The sequence below is a fragment of the Pseudorca crassidens genome, chromosome 1, assembly GCF_039906515.1.
Source record: "Pseudorca crassidens isolate mPseCra1 chromosome 1, mPseCra1.hap1, whole genome shotgun sequence".
In the NCBI taxonomy this organism is placed as follows: Eukaryota; Metazoa; Chordata; class Mammalia; order Artiodactyla; family Delphinidae; genus Pseudorca; species Pseudorca crassidens.
The window spans coordinates 13,290,693-13,308,040 of NC_090296.1; the positions used below are offsets into that span (position 1 = coordinate 13,290,693).

General features: G+C 37.5%; 1 protein-coding gene across 1 annotated transcript in view; it reads left to right on the forward strand.

Moving 5' to 3' along the window:
- CATSPERB (cation channel sperm associated auxiliary subunit beta) overlaps positions 1-15,620 on the forward strand; it is a 127,726-nt gene extending 112,106 nt beyond the window's left edge. The window contains exons 22-26 of the mRNA XM_067736863.1: positions 1,161-1,271; positions 7,672-7,807; positions 9,172-9,272; positions 9,973-10,047; positions 15,405-15,620. Of these exons, the coding sequence (XP_067592964.1) occupies positions 1,161-1,271; positions 7,672-7,807; positions 9,172-9,272; positions 9,973-10,047; positions 15,405-15,572 (591 nt within the window). The 3' untranslated portion in view covers positions 15,573-15,620. The remainder of the gene's footprint in view (positions 1-1,160; positions 1,272-7,671; positions 7,808-9,171; positions 9,273-9,972; positions 10,048-15,404) is intronic.
- The last annotated feature ends 1,728 nt before the right edge of the window (positions 15,621-17,348 follow it).

Sequence of the window (17,348 nt, forward strand, 5' to 3'; positions counted from 1 at the left end):
GGGAAATAAGTACATCTGAACCAACACTGTGACTTCTTGTTATGCTGACATCATCCCCTTACTAGACAATCATGTGTGATGTCATTCCACATACAGAGTTGGCAGTTAGACTCTCCAAGGATAAGCAGACAACTGTAAAACACCAAATATTTGAAGAAAACTTCCACAATAAAAAAGAAGCATAAATCTAAACAACTAAGAAACTCATGCCTTGGAAAACAGTATCATAAATACAAGCAAACTTTAGAATAAGCAAAATAATTATTTCAGAACAGTTTAGGTCATATTGCAACCATGAAAAAAAAATTGGAGACAGACATCACACACAAAAAAAAGATGTCAGAAATTTAAAATGTAATCATGAAACAGTTCAAAAGATTGGAAGAGCTGAATGAAGCTAACTAAGCAGCAAATTAGTTCTGAAATTAGATAGTGGTGATGACTGAATAACATTGTGAGTATACTAAGACCCACTGCATTGTACACTTAAAAATGGTAAATGTTATCTCAATAAAAAGAAGAAAAAAGAAGCAATGAGGACGAGAATGGTAATCTTAAAAGAAGTAGAAGGAAGAATAACGTTTTTAGAAATAGAGTTGATTATCAAAATCAAAAGCCAGTTCTTTGAAAAAATGAATAAACCAATAAAAAAACAAATAAAAACCAATAAACCAAGCAAGAGTGATCAAATGAAAAAATGAATGACAAGTGGATAGTTATAGCGGAGATTTTAAACAGCCTTAGTAACTGCTATGAGGAGAGATACGTACAAAATGGTAGGTTTGGAGAGTATCCATAGTCAGCAGCCCATCATATCAAGTCTGTTCTTTTAGGTCTCAGTTTCCATGCCAGCGATGGAGGTGGGCATCTTAATTACTGCATTCAGAAAGACACAGGCTTTCTGGGTCCCATGCATGTTGACTATCAACTGCCCTGAGGAAAACTGGCAAGCAGCTGAGTGATACTTGGGTTCATTCCAAGCAAATAGACAAAGTTCAGAAATACTGTGCTTTTACCTTATTATTAATGGATTTTCTCCCTTTTTAACTTCTCAGGGATTTTATTCATTCAGGTAACAAATATTTATTGCACATTTACTCAGTTTGCATAAATCCTGCCACCAAAAAAAGCATATCAACCTATTTTAATTATATTTGCAGAAATCTGGTAAATTCAAACAGTGTGCAAATGTGTCTACTCGGGAGGAATGTAATTGCACAAATGATCAGAAGTTTTCACATGCTGTTGCTTTCTCAGATTGCAGAGAAAAGGTAAGATAATCTTTAATTTCCTGAAGACAGTATTTTCATATTAATAAGACTTTGAAATGCACATTTTGGTTAAACATGAAAACTAAGACATAGAAATACTGTTTTATTATGACATAGAATTAAATATGACATAGAGCTAAAAATATTTGAATTTAAATGTCCCCAGACACAGTAATTAACCTCATCTGTAGAACAGAATAATATCTGCATTGCCTTGTTCATTTCACAGGTTCTTATAAAGATACACACACACACACATGCTTCTATCTATGTGAAAACAATGTATAACCTGTCAAACGTTACACTAGGTTATGGTGAATATTGATTCATTTAAAAAAGTATTGACTATCAAACATGTATCAGGTTCTGAGAATATAGAACTTAAAGCTCAAGGTACTAGTGACAAAATAGAAGACAGTATAATATGTTGGTTAGGAGAATGGGTTCTGTGTCAAATACTTCCTTCTGTTAGGCTCCAAACATTCAAACATGTATCAAGTTGATGTTGGTGTCTGCATTAGCTGACTTACCTGTGCACTTGGTATGACTTTCGAGTAGATCTATTTCAAAGGCCTTGTTGGACTGTATACAGCATTATTTTAAATGATTTTATACAAGGATAAAAATCGCTTACTATAATACTGGGCATAGAGTCAGCAGTCAATAAACTATTAGGGTTGCTATTGTATACCTCCACAACTCCACCCTTGTTGAATTCCAGTATTTCTTGAGAATTTACTGTCTACCATGTACTGCTCTAAGGCTTCTCCATAACTTGTCTCATTTCATTTGAGGCACAGAGAAACCTGGTAATTTGCTAAAGACCACATCATTAATATGTGATGGAGCTAGATTTGAACTCCAGAGCCTGAGTTTAATGAGTTTGGTTGAAAGATCATGACTGGGAGGGCAGCCAGCAGAAGCAAGAAGAACTACAATACTGCAGCCTGTGGAACAAAAACCACATTCACAGAAAGACAGACAAGTTGAAAAGACAGAGAGCTATGTACCACATGAAGGAACGAAATAAACCCCCAGAAAAACAACTGAATGAAGTGGAGATAGGCAACCTTCCAGAAAAAGAATTCAGAATAATGATAGTGAAGATGATCCAGGACCTCAGAAAAAGAATGGAGGCAAAGATCAAGAAGATGAAAGAAATGTTTCACAAAGACCTAGAAGAATTACAGAACAAACAAACAGAGATGAACATACAATAACTGAAATGAAAAATACACTAGAAGGAATCAATAGCAAAATAACTGAGGCAGAAGAATGGATAAGTGACCTGGAAGACAGAATGGTGGAATTCACTGCTGTGGAACAGAATAAAGAAAAAAGAATGTAAAAGAAATGACGACAGCCTAAGAGACCTCTAGGACAACATTAAACACAACAATATTTGCATTACAGGGGTCCCAGAAGGTGAAGAGAGAGAGAAAGGACCCGAGAAAATATTTGAAGAGGTTATAGTAGAAAAATTCCCTAACATGGGAAAGGAAATAGCCACCCAAGTCCAGGAAGCACAGTGAGTCCCATACAGGATAAACCCAAGGAGAAACACGCCGAGACATATAGTAATCAAATTGGCAAAAATTAAAGGCAAAGAAAAATTATTGAAAGCAGCAAGGGAAACACGACAAATAACATACAAGGGAACGTCCATAAGGTTAACAGCTGATTTCTCAGCAGAAACTCTACAAGCCAGAAGGGAGTGGCATGATATACTTAAAGTGATGAAAGGGAAGAACCTACAACCAAGATTACTCTGCCTGGCAAGGATTTCATTCAGATTTGATGGAGAAATCAAAAGCTTTACAGACAAGCAAAAGATAAGAGAATTCAGCACCACGAAACCAGCTCTACAACAAATGCTAAAGGAACTTCTCTAAGTGGGTAACACAAGAGAAGAAAAGGACCTACAAAAACAAATCCAAAACAATTAAGAAAATGGTCATAGGAACATACATATTGATAATTACCTTAAACGTGAATGGATTAAATGCTCCAACCAAAAGACACAGGCTTGCTGAATGGATACAAAAACAAGACCCATCTATATGCTGTCTACAAGAGACCCACTTCAGACCCAGGGACACATACAGACTGAAAGTGAGGGGATGGAAAAAGGTATTCCATGCAAATGGAAATCAAAAGAAAGCTGGAGTAGCAATTCTCATATCTGATAAAACAGACTTTAAAATGAAGAATGTTACAAGAGACAAGGAAGGACACTACATAATGATCAAGGGATCAATCCAAGAAGAAGATATAACAATTATAAATATGTATGTACCCAACATAGGAGCACTTCAATACATAAGGCAACTGCTAACAGCTCTAAAAGAGGAAATCAACAGTAACACAATAATAGTGGGGGATTTTAACACCTCACCTACACCAATGGACAGATCATCCAAACAGAAAATTACTAAGGAAACACAAGCTTTTAATGACATAATAGACCAGATAGATTTAATCGATATTTATAGGACATTCCATCCCAAAAGAGCAGGTTACACTTTCTTCTCAAGTGCGCATGGAACAGTCTCCAGGATAGATCACATCTTGGGTCATAAATCAAGCCTCAATAAATTTAAGAAAATTGAAGTCATATCAAGCATCTTTTCTGACCACAATGCTATGAGGTTAGAAATCAATTACAGGGAAAAAATATGGAAAATACACAAATGCATTGAGGCTAAACAATACATTACTAAATAATCAAGAGATTACTGAAGAAATCAAAGAGGAAGTCAAAAAATACCTCGAGACAAATAACAATGATAACACGACATTCCAAAACCTATGGGATGCAGCAAAAGCAGTTCTAAGAGGGAAGTTTATAGCTATACAAGCCTACCTCAAGAAACAAGAAAAATCTCAAATAAACTATCTAAACTTACACTTAAAGGAACTAGAGAAAGAAGAACAAACAAAACCCAAAGTTAGCAGATGGAAATAAATCATAAAGATCAGAGCAGAAATAAATGAAATAGAAACAAAGAAAACAATAGCAAAGATCAATAAAACTAAAAGCTGGTTCTTTGAGAAGATAAACAAAATTGATAAACCATTAGCCAGACTTATCAAGAAAGGGAGGGAGAGGACTCAAATCAATAAAATTAGAAATGAAAAAGAAGTTACAACAGGCACCGCAGAAATACAAAACACCTTAAGAGACTACTACAAGCAACTCTATGCCAATAAAATGGACAACCTGGAAGAAATGGACAAATTCTTAGAAACGTATAACCTTCCAAGACTGAACCTGGAAGAAATAGAAAATATGAACAGAACAGTCACAAGTAATGAAATTGAAACTGTGATTAAAAATCTCCCAACAAACAAAAGTCCAGGACCAAATGGTTTCACAGGTGAATTCTATCAAACACTTAGAGAAGAGCTTACACCCATCCTTCTCAAACTCTTCCAAAATATAGCAGAGGAAGGAACACTCCTAAACTCATTCTATGAGGCCACCATCACCTTGATACCAAAACCAGACAAAGGTACTACAAAAAAAGAAAATTACAGACCAATATCACTGATTAATATAGATGCAAAAATCCTCAACAAAATACTAGTGAACAGAATCCAACAACACACTGAAAGGATCATAAACAATGATCAAGTGGGATTTATTCCAGGGATGCAAGGATTCTACAGTATACGCAAATCAATCAATGTGATACACCATATCAACAAATTGAAGAATAAAACCCATATGATCATCTCAATAGATGCAAGAAAAGCTTTTGACAAAATTCAATATCCATTTATGATAAAAAAGAAACTCTCCAGAAAGTGGGCATAGAGGGAACCTACCTCAACATACTAAAGGCCATATACAACAAACCCACAGCAAACATCATTCTCAATGATGAAAAATTGAAAACATTTCCTCTAGATTAGGAACAGGAAAAGGATGTCCACTCTCACAACTATTATTCAACATAGTTTTAGAAGTCCTAGCCATGGCAATCAGAGAAGAAAAAGAAATAAAAGGAATACAAACTGGAAAAGAAGAAGTAAAACTGTCACTGTTTGCAGATGACATGATACTATACATAGAGAATCCTAAAGATGCCACCAGAAAACTACCAGAGCTAATCAATGAATTTGGTAAAGTTGAAGGATACAAAATTAATGCACAGAAATCTCTTGCATTCCTATATACTAATGATGAAAAATCTGAAAGAGAAATTAAGGAAACACTCCCATTTACCATTGCAACAAAAATAATAAAATACCTAGGAATAAACCTACCTGGGGATACAAAAGACCTGTATGCAGAAAGCTATAAGACACTGATGAAAGAAATTAAAGATGATACCAACAGATGGAGAGATATACCATGTTCTTGGACTGGAAAAATCAATATTGTGAAAATGACTGTACTACCCAAAGCAATCTATAGATTCAATGCAATCCCTATCAAATTACCAATAGAACTGGAACAAAAAAATCTTAAAATTTGTATTTTTTTATGGAACTAGAACAAAAAACCTTAAAATTTGTATGGAGACACAAAAGACCCCGAATAGCCAAAGCAGTCTTGAGGGAAAAAAGCAGAGCTGGAGGAATCAGACTCCCTGACTTCAGACTATACTACAAAGCTACAGTACTCAAGACAATATGGTACTGGCACAAAAACAGAAATATAGATCAATGGAACAAGATAGAAAGCCCAGAGATAAACCCACGCACCTATGGTCAACTAATCTATGCCAAAGGAGGTAAGGATATACGATGGAGAAAAGAAAGTCTCTTCAATAAGTGGTGCTGGGAAAACTGGACAGCTACATGTAAAAGAATGAAATTATAACACTCCCTAACACCATACACAAAAATAAATTCAAAATGGATTAGAGACCTAAATGTAAGACCAGACACTATAAAACTCTTAGAGGAAAGCATAGGAAGAACACTCTTTGACATAAATCACAGCAAGATCTTTTTTGATCCACCTCGTAGAATAATGGAAATAAAAACAAAAATAAACAAATGGGATCTAATGAAACTTAAAAGCTTTTGCACAACAAAGGAAACCATAAACAAGACGAAAAGAGAACCCTCAGAATGGGAGAAAATATTTGCAAATGAATCAACGGGCAAAGGATTAATCTCCAAAATATATAAACAGCTCATGCAGCTCAATATTAAAAAAACAAAGAACCCAGTCCAAAAGTGGGCAGAAGACCTAAATAGACATTTCTCCAAAGAAGACATACAGATGGCCAAGAAGCACATGAAAAGTTGCTCAACATCACTAATTATTAGAGAAATGCAAATCAAAACTACAATGAGGTATCACCTCACACCAGTTAGAATGGACATCATCAGAACATCTACAAACAACAAATGATGGAGATGGTGTGGAGAAAAGGGAACCCTCTTGCACTGTTGGTGGGAATGTAAATTGATAGAGCCACTTTGGAGAACAGTATGGAGATTCCTTAAAAAACTAAAAATAGAATTACCTTATTGACCCAGCAATCCCACTACTGGGCATATACCCAGAGGAAACCATAATTCAAAACGACACATGCACCCCAATGTTCATTGCAGCACTATTTACAATAGCCAGGACATGGAAGCAACCTAAATGCCCGTTGACAGATGAATCGATAAAGAAGGTGTGGTACATATATACAATGGAATAATACTCAGCCATAAAAAGGAATGAAATTGGGTCATTTGTAGAGATGTGGATGGATCTAGAGACTGTCATACAGAGTGAAGTAAGTCAGAAAGAAAAACAAATATCGTATATTAACGCATATATGTGGAACCTAGAAGAATGGTACAGATGAACCGGTTTGCAGGGCAGAAATTGAGACACAGATGTAGAGAACAAATGTATGGACACCAAGCGGGGAAAGTGGCGAGGGGGGGTGGTGATGGTGGGATGAATTGGGAGATTGGGATTGACATGTATACATTGATGTGTATAAAATGGATGACTAATAAGAACCTGCTGTATAAAAAGTAAATAAAATAAGATAAAATTCAAAAAAAAAAAAAAGATGATGACTGGCAGAGAGAGGGTCGTTAAGGGATTTGGGCAAGACCTAATTCATGCAGTATCTTAGGGTATATGGGTTGGCCGAAAAAGGGTGGATACTATAATAGCAAATTCCTGTGAGAAAAGGCCGACAGAAAGGCAGGAGTTTTGTTACCACAGTCTTTGTGCACTACTTTTGGAGTTCACAGCGATTCTACTATAAGACAGATTTTTTTTTTTTTTAATGCTCTGTGAAGGCAGAAACCCTCAGAAGCACATTTCATATAGAATAGACAAATTCTTGGGAATACATCTATTCATTCTTTACCAGGAAATGAAGAGTTAGTATTGAATTTTCCAAATTTACATTCATTCTTGGCATTTGCATTTTAGGTTCCTCGTTTTAAGTTTCCAGTTACACAATATCCAATTTCTTTGAAAATTTACAGTGAGGATGGACATATCCCAGTGGAAACTCCATACCTGGTTACTGTGACTGAAGTGAATAACAGGGAAAACTGGAACCTAAGTAAGGTTTGCTTTCTTCTACAATTATTACAGCTATGCGTACTGTTGTTATTATGTAGAGAAGTGGTTTACAAAACTGTTTACACAAAAGATAGTTGAGAGTTCTTTGGAAAAGAAGTCGAATCACTTGTCATGTTGCTGTTCACACTGCTTCTATCATCTCACACTCTTTTTTTTTTGAAGTATAGGTAATTTACAATATCATGTTAATTTCAGGTGTACAGCACAGTGATTCAGTTATATATATATACATATATATATATATATATATATTCTTTTTCAGATTCTTTTCCCTTATAAGTTGTTAAAAAATATTGAGTAGAAAAAAAAATATTGATTAGAGTTCCCTGTGCTATACAGTAGGTCCTTGTTGGTTATCTATTTTATATATAGTACTCTGTATATGTTAATACTCACCTTCTAATTTATCCCCTCTCCACCTGCTTCCCCTTTGGTAACCATAAGTTTGTTTTCTATGTCTGTGTGTCTCACACTTATTTCATCATCACTTCCAGTGACCTGGACTCAGAGCCATTATGTAGATTAGCAGCAAAAATGATTGAATTTGTGCTACACGTTGGTCTGGTGTCTCCTTTCATTGCTTTTGCAGTGTTATGGAGGGAGATATAAAACGTGTTGCCAGATTATCTATAGGATCTATCTTCTAATTATATGAGAAAAGTTTCTTAAATATTTTATGGTAAAATAATTGAAAGGATGCAGAAGTATTTCTAAATAAGTAAAATAAAATCTACCACAATTCAATTTTACCTCAAATATATACTTCTTTGTTGCACATCTGTGTTTGTTCACGAATGCGTACTTTTAAGGAGATCAATAGGTAGATAGATTGATAGATCAATAGATAGAGTCAAATGAAATTTCCAAATGTAATCAAGCATCCAGACATTTGGTATTCGGTGAGAGTCTTACTCTGCCCAACATATGCATTTTTGAATTGAAAAACTGAGCAAAGAGAATTAGTAAATATTTTGCTTTAACTAACATCCTCATTTTCTATGGTGTGCTGGAGTCTGCTCTTTTTGAGCACTGATTGTTAAATATTCAAGCATATGGCATACTGGTTGTTAAACCATTCGTCGCTTAAAATTAGCCATGATGATATTCACATCCTGTATGGAGAAAAGGGAGAAAAGGGATACCCCTGAGAAGATGCAGTGTCAGATGCTAGGCCTAATTTCCCCTAAATATATTCTCCACAGAGTCAAACAGAACTAAAATTATGTATAATTTAGCCATGTTATGGAGTGGAATCTTTCATTGTACCTTACTGTATTTAAGAAGCTTTACATAGAATGAGAAAATAGCATACATGTGCTTAAAATATACTTTGTGTAATTTTAGAACACACTGTGCCAGAAAATGTAAAAAAAATGAAAGACTACTTAGAATCGATTCTTCATGCTCCAGTGTATAATCCTTTAGGCCTCAACCTAAGTATAAAGGTAAGTTGACAGCATTTTTATTTTTCCTGTTTTGAGTTTAGATAAAACCTGTATGTCTTTGTCTTTAGTTTTAAAGGATAGGTATCCATGAATGGTGGAAATAGCATCACTATTTGGAGTTTATTTTTCCTCCATTTCCCTTGATGCTATTATAATATTTAAAGATATCTGAATGTTGAATTTAACATTAACTTACCATGTTTTGAGCTAAAATGCAAGACTAATAGATTATCAAGGTGGAGCAGAAAAAGTGTTTCCAAAAGTTAGGGGGAAATGGGCTCAGTATTCTTCACCTGGACGTGTACAGACACATGTCTTCTGGGTTCAGCTGCCCCTAAGAACACATCAAGTTGACATAATCTAGGTGATTGTTGTGAAAGCCAATAAAAGTTAGGGGACGTCTCAAAACCATGAATATGTGGATTAGCCCAAAGTACTCATCAAGGCCATGTTGGATTTTATGTTTCTGTTTCTTCATTCAAAAAGAAAAAAGTGTCAGCTATCGAATCCCTCTGTTTCTAACTCTTGTCCTTCTCCCTCCATTTTTATTTTGATACATGAAGTATATGCCCAAGAACCTTAGAAAAGAGGTTGGAATTTTTCTATGCAGAATCTGTAGGGAAAGTGGCCCCAGTGTATATTTTTACTTAAAAGAACATACATGTCAATGTTGCTAATGCCTGGTGTGTTTCTTCCACAGGGCTCTGAGCTCTTTCACTTCAGAGTGTCTGTTGTTCCAGGGGTCTCTTTTTGTAACTTAGGTGAAGAATTTCAGGTATAGTGAAGGCACAGGTATCCAGTGGTATCCAAGGGAGTGATGGCTGGGGACATAATATGACAGGCATCCATCCAGGAGACACTTAAGAGAAAAAAATGGGAGAATTTGTATGATAGACAAGGCCTGGAGATGGGGGATCCTGGAGACTGGTGGTGACATTATCAGCAGTGATGAAGTTAGGGCCCTTGATAGGTTGCAGGACCAATTAATGCTGGGAAAATTTTAATAAGTGCCTGTATTTGTTTTTGTTCCATCTCCACCTTCCATATTTAGCTTGGTTTTCTGACACCCCCCCCCTCAACTCCCCACAGAGACCTATGTCTGTAACACTTTAGTTTCCAGTATTATCCTCCCTTTGGTTATTTGCATTGTAACGGTAGAGTCTTAAATACTCCCAAAGCCGTCAAGATCCAAAAGAATTGAAAACCAAAGTCAGTCTCTCCAAATCACCCTATGATGTTCAATGACTCATTTTTGTTTATTCATGTAATGATATCTGCTGCCTGTGGCGGGTGGGATGGAATAAGGATTTGATTAAATTGATTAATGGCTCATTCATTGTCAAATACTGGTACCACAGTATCAAAAACAAAATCTCTTACTCTCTCTTTTTTCCTTTCTCTATCCTGGCCCTGCCTCAGTAATGAATCTGCACAACTGCGGTGATGGGTGCCATGGCAGCAGTGCAGACATCTAAGACCCTGAGAGAAAATCCATCCCACTAGATCTAGGAAAAGAAGCATCTGTCATAGGAGGAGCATGAGAGAAAATCCCCATTACTTTTCTCTCTTTTTTCTCATCTCTTTGTCCCAAGGTCAGCCCCAGTTTCATAGAACAGCACAGCAGTACAGAAGGCTAAAACTCTAATGAATCCCAGCTTTCTTCCCAGGGGCCTAAGGAAAAGGGCCTCTAGGAGTAGAGAGTGTGGGGGAAATCCCTAAGAGAAGAGAGCTGGAGGAGGAGATTCCTAATTGTGTATATGTACTAGCGCGAGTACCAAGCAGCACACGAGTAGAACACACCTAAAGAAGCTTAGCAAAGGCTTCAAAATAAAACGACAATATAAACACCCACTTAAGTTCCCCTAAGTGGCAAAGGAGACAGGAAGACATGATAGCATATCTAAGGCTTTTTTTGAAAACTGAGCAGACATTGGAGCCATACCCACAGACAGTAAGGCATTACTTGTGATCTGAATGCAACCAGTGTGATTGACTGCTGAAACAAAAAAAAGATTCAACATTTTCCAGAGAATTTTTTTTTTTTTGTGGTATGCGGGCCTCTCACTGTTGTGGCCTCTCCCGTCGCGGAGCACAGGCTCCGGACGCGCAGGCCCAGTGGCCATGGCTCACGGGCCCAGCCGCTCCGCGGCATGTGGGATCTTCCCAGACCGGGGCACGAACCCGTGTCCCCTGCATCGGCAGGCGGACTCCCAACCACTGCGCCACCAGGGAAGCCCCAGAGAATTTTTAACAGGACCCAAAGTCTCTAAACGTAATATCTTAAATATCCAGGATACAATCCAAAGTTACTCAGTATACCAAGAATTAAGAAAATATAAGCAATTCAGGGAAAGAAAAGACAATCAGCAAATGACAGCAAATGGAGTTATCAAGACAGGTATTTTAAGCCAGCTATTATAACCATGCTCTAGGAAAAGGCAAGCACTTCTGAAATGAAGGGAAAGGGAAAGGAAGAAATTCTCAGCAGAGAAATAGAAGCTATTTAAAAAAAAAAACCCAATGGAAATTTTAGAACTGAAAAGTACAGATATTTAAAATTTTAAAATCACTGGATGGACTCAATAGCAGAATGGGTATTGCAGAGAAAAGAATCAGTGAATTTGAAAATAAATCAGTAAAAATTCAACCTGAAGAAAAAAGATTTTAGAAAGAATAGCCTCAAGGATCTATGCGACAGTATCAAAAGGTCTAACACTTATGTCACCAGAGGCCATGAAGGAGAGGAAAAAAGAGATTGGTACAGGGAAAAAACAGAAAAAAAAGCTGAAGAAATTAAGGCTGAAAATGTCCTAAATTGACAAATTCACGAAGCTTAATGAATCCCAAACAAGATGAACTTAAAAAAATCATGCCTCGGGCTTCCCTGGTGGCGCAGTGGTTGGGAGTCCGCCTGCCGATGCAGGGGACGTGGGTTCGTGCCCCGGTCCGGGGGGGATCCCACGTGCCGCGGAGCGGCTGGGCCCGTGAGCCATGGCCGCTGAGCCTGCGCGTCCGGAACCTGTGCTCCGCAATGGGAGAGGCCACAGCAGTGAGAGGCCCGCGTGCCGCAGAGAAAAAAAAAAAAAAAAAATCATGCCTAAACACTACACCTGAATGCCTAAATCATAATCTAACTACTAAAAATCAAACACAAAGGAAAATCTTGAAAGCAGCCAGAGAAAAACACTACATGTAAGTGAACAACAATTTGAATGACTGCTGACTTCTCATCAGAAACCACAGAAGAAGAAAGTTGTACAACATCCTTAATGTACTGGGGACAGTTGTAGTGTAGGGAAGAAGGACTGTCAACCCAGAACTCTATAGCTAGTGAAAATATCCTTGAGGAATGAGGGGAAAATAAAGGTCAATTTCCGATGAAGGAAAAATAAGATAATCCACTGTAGGCAGAACTTCTCTGAAAAAATGCCTAAGGAAGTTCTTCAGGCTAAAAAGAAGTGTCAACAGAGAGAAACAAAGCTTCAGGAACGAAGGAAGAACCACAACAATGAATAAAAGAAAAATAGGAAGTGATTGCATAGTTAATAAAGGAAGAGAATCATTAAGAAACAATAGCAAAAGACAAAGGTTCCTGAAATCTACTTTTACAAGTATCCTGAAACAATGGAATGCAAAGCATGATCTTGGATTTTCTCTCATCCTAAAGGACATTATTGGAATCATTGATAAAATTTGAGTAAAACCTGGAGATTAGATAATAGCGTTGTCTCAGAGTTAATATCCTGGTATTGATAATTGCACTCTGGTTAAGTGAATTCTTTGCATTAAAGAAGCACAAATTGAAGTATTTTGATGATAAAAAGACATTGTGTCTAGAACATACTCTTTTATGATTCTGGAGTTCAACTTTTCTTTAGACATGGCATGGAATATTTAGATAGTCATAGAAGATTGGGAGGGAAACATTTAAAGAAAAAACTGTTTTCAAGAACTTTAGACATAGCAGTTTAGCTGGAGTATACAGGATTCACAGGTGATAGAGGTTTCTACTCTTAGAAATATAGTAGACGACTTAAGCAAGTGAAATTTTTGTATTTTCTGATAAGGTGACTGAAATTTTGTTTTAGGCAGAAATGGGTAAGGAAGGCATTCTGGGTGGAAAGAATAACAGCAGCAAAGACACAGATGTAGGAAGTCATAAAGCAATCTCTTCAATAGTAGATCCATTTGGCTGGAATGTAAGGTTATATATAAGAAAGTGGGTAGGTTAGGGTCCCATCGTGGGAGACCTTGAATGTCTGGATGAGAACTTTGGAACATTCCTGTCAACAATGAGAAACTACTAAACATCTTGAAAAGGGGTGTTCAGGGATGAGCACATGATCTACGCCTGCCCAGTCAGAGTGAATCACAGGACTTTTGCTCAAAGTGCTGGGACATGGACTTGCTCTTTCTTAATGACATTGAACAAGGAAGTTTGCAGCCCCAGGAGCTACTGTCAGCCATAAGGACTGTTGGGACTATGGAGGGAGTTATCCAACACTGAGGAAGCAGAACCGAGAAAAGGTAGATTATGATTACAGTGGGTGGTTTCCTCTGGCTCTTCCTAACTTTAGCATAGAAAAGAAATTTCGGTTTTGAGATTACATGAAGCGCACAATTGTCTCTCTCATTTACCACAGACTAGATCATTCTTACAAAGCTTATTATCCAACCTCCTCTGATGGGCCACCTTTAGAAGAAAGATTTTTGGTATCTTGTAGCACCATATTGAAAAATACAAGTAGCATATCATATCCAATATGTAATATTTGTCTATCAAATCCCCAATAATTCCAGTAGCATTGGGCACATTGTCTGAGCCTCCAAGTACAATAGGACATGGTTAAACCAGCTGGTCCATCACCATGAAGATAATTATCTCCCAGATTGGAAAGCACAGTTTCTCACTGCTTTCCACACCACTTGGCCAGATCCACCTTCTGAATTCTGTTGCTTACAATACTCCATTTCTGGTACCAGTTCTATATAGTCAAGATTCTTCTCGTCACAAATGAAGCAATCTCTCTTTGTTTAAAAAAAATTTTTATAGACAGACTGATGTTTTACGAAGATTAATCTGGCAATGTTATTATGTCAACATGGACTGACAGCATGGAAAGCTGTTAGGGGAGCCTATTTATACAAAGTGAGGTATTAAAACTCACAATAGCGGTAACAAAAGTGGAAGAGAAAGAATGAATGTGAGAGAAATTATAAAAGAATTCATAGCTTATGGGACTGTTTCTTAAAAAACAGATACATCCTTAGGTCACTGGGAGGATGGAGATACCTTTATCTTGATCTATACCCTAAAGCAGCTTTTTAATCCTTTATCTTGTCCTGGCATTTTCCCACATTCCCGCCACATTCATCTCTACTTTCTTCTACCTCCAAACATGATCTTCCTTCCTACTTCACTGGGAAAACATAAGCTTGAACCACCTTATTCTCCACATGCCCCCACTTCTACTTGTAACGTCTATGGCACCCATCTTTGCCTCTAGTCTCAGAGAAAAAGACGACTCTATGCCTCTGTCAACGATCCTGTCTCCCCTCTAGGAACTTGTTTTTATTAATTAGCCATTCAGGCAGAGGAAACATTTTGAATATACAGAAATTTCCCAATGTCAGCACTTGTACAGAGGATTTCTAAAGAGAAGATAGTTTGGAAGAGCCCATGCTTATTCCCTCTACCTTGAATGTACCTTCTCCTCCTTCTCTTATTCTTCAAGATCCAGCTCAGGAAGCACATTACCTGATAACTCTAAGCAGTTAGGCACTTCTAACCATGTTCCTGCAGCACTTTGCCTGTTCCTCTGTAACTGAACACAGAACGATTTCCTGCTGTGTAAGTGTTCTATCTGCCCACCTCTGCCACTAAAGACATAGGATAAAGGAATAGGATATAAATCGATTTCCTATTCCCTATGTATCATGTGGAAATTCACCACCTGTCAAATTGTCAAGAGACCGTTTATAAGCTTTGTGGAAGCTAAATATCTATATTAGTCCGGACAGAATGTTGCTAAATGAGTAACAATGTCTCCACCACTGTGGGAATCATGTCAAGCTCAGGGTTTTGAATTACTGGGTTCAGAAAGCTTAAAGACTTTGCTTTTTCTGTTGCAGATTTATGTTGACGAAGCCCCTCTGCCATTTCCAGGACACGCACTTATTGCCCTCGCAACAGCTGTACTGCTAGGGGGATTAATTTTTATAGCATTTATGTTCCAAATACGTAACATCCACCCATGGGATACATGCAAAAAATTGATTAGGACAAACAATGTGAATTAAACAAATATTACTGCTAATTAGCTGGCTCATCGATTGAAAATCTGAATAGTGAACAAACGGTAATCATAATTTTCTCTTTATTTCCTAGTTTCATTAGACAACTCCTAGAAAAAAATATATTTAAATGTTAATGTAAAAACTCGCTAAAATACTATAGAATTACCATTTTAACTCAAATTGCTATTTGTCAACATGTTTACCATTCCATCCTCTTATTTTGAATACATGGAAAATTTCTTATGTCAACACTTATAATAGAGGATTTTCCTTGAGGTTTTTAGAAAAATACAAAATGATAACCATCTCTGTGTGGAACGGGTTTTCTGTATTTTTCAGCTTTTGTTGACTGGAGCCCATTCTGGGCCTTGCCCTTTTCAGATTGGAATATGAGTAGAATGCAATCCTGCCAGGGAAGGTTGGGTGATAAAGGAGGCTCCTGTCCATGTGTGCTTTCAGAGCCTCATGGAAATTAAAGATGAAACCATTTGGGTTTCTTGAGGCAACTTCAAAACCAGACTGTAACACCTAAAGAGAATGAATTGTGGCCCCATCATGGGGTTGGACGAACACGGGGTCTGGGTGAGGTTCTTATTTACAAAACTACATGCAACATGTAGAATTCCAAAAGATTCACCTCTGTGTACTCTCAGAGCACCTGTCCCCAGGTAGTCAGAAGATGGCCACTGCATTTGGAGATCAGAGAGTGACACCCTCCTGGAAAAGCTCAGGAGGAGCCGCAGACTGCTCTTGACAACATAGGGAGAGGCTAGGCATCCAGTCCAGGAGACCCCAGCTCTGAGAACTGTAAACAGTGGCCGTATCTGTGTATCATGAAAGTTCTTTTGAGAGGATAGTGGGCAAGGTAAATCCAACAATTAGACTCCGGAGCCAGACGTCCCAGGTTTGCCACTTCCTAGATGTGTGACCTGAGCAAATTATTTAATTTCTGTGTGCCTAAGTGTTTTCAGCTGTAAAATGGGGATAATATTAATACCTACCTAATAGGGCTGTTGTGAGGGTCAAATGAATTAATACATGCAGAGTAATCAGAAGAGTGCCTGGCTCTGTGAATACTCTAAGTGTTAGCTGTTGTTGTTAGGCTGTAAGTGATAGAAAGCCATTCTAATTATAATAAAAAGGGAAATTTATTGGAAGGATACTACAGAAAGCCAGAAAATCAAAGCAAAATCTGGACAATCAGTTCTTGTCCATGGGGAGGAATGAGAACCATTCTGGAGACCTAGGAAAACAGGAGTTTGTCAACACCTCAGAACATCACTTGGGCCAGGGCTCTAGAGATAAAACATAGCACAGAAGTTAAAAGTGTAAGCTCCAGAGTCTAACCTGTGTTTCTTCTTTTAATAAACTTTTTTTTTAGAATAGTTTAAGATTTACCGAAAAGTTGTGAAGGTGGCACAGAGGGTTCTCGTATAACCCACACTCATTTGTCCCTAGTATTAATGTCTCACAGCCTGGTTTTTATCTAGCTCCATCACCTACTAGCTGTGTGATCTTGGGAAAGTTATTTAACCTGAGATTCTGTACTATGGTCTATACACGTCATCTTTTGGCTATTTGAGCATGTAGATGCATGCCGTGTACACATCTGTCTTCCTGTGTGTTCAAAGATGCCCCTGCTAAGATAATTCACTCTACATGTAACCACAAATTCATTCACCTCTTCCCCCAAAAGACACCACCCAAAGTCATATCTAATGATGGGGTCTAGAAGTAACGTCATAGAGCCACTGTTCTTGGGAGTCCAGAAGCTCTAGG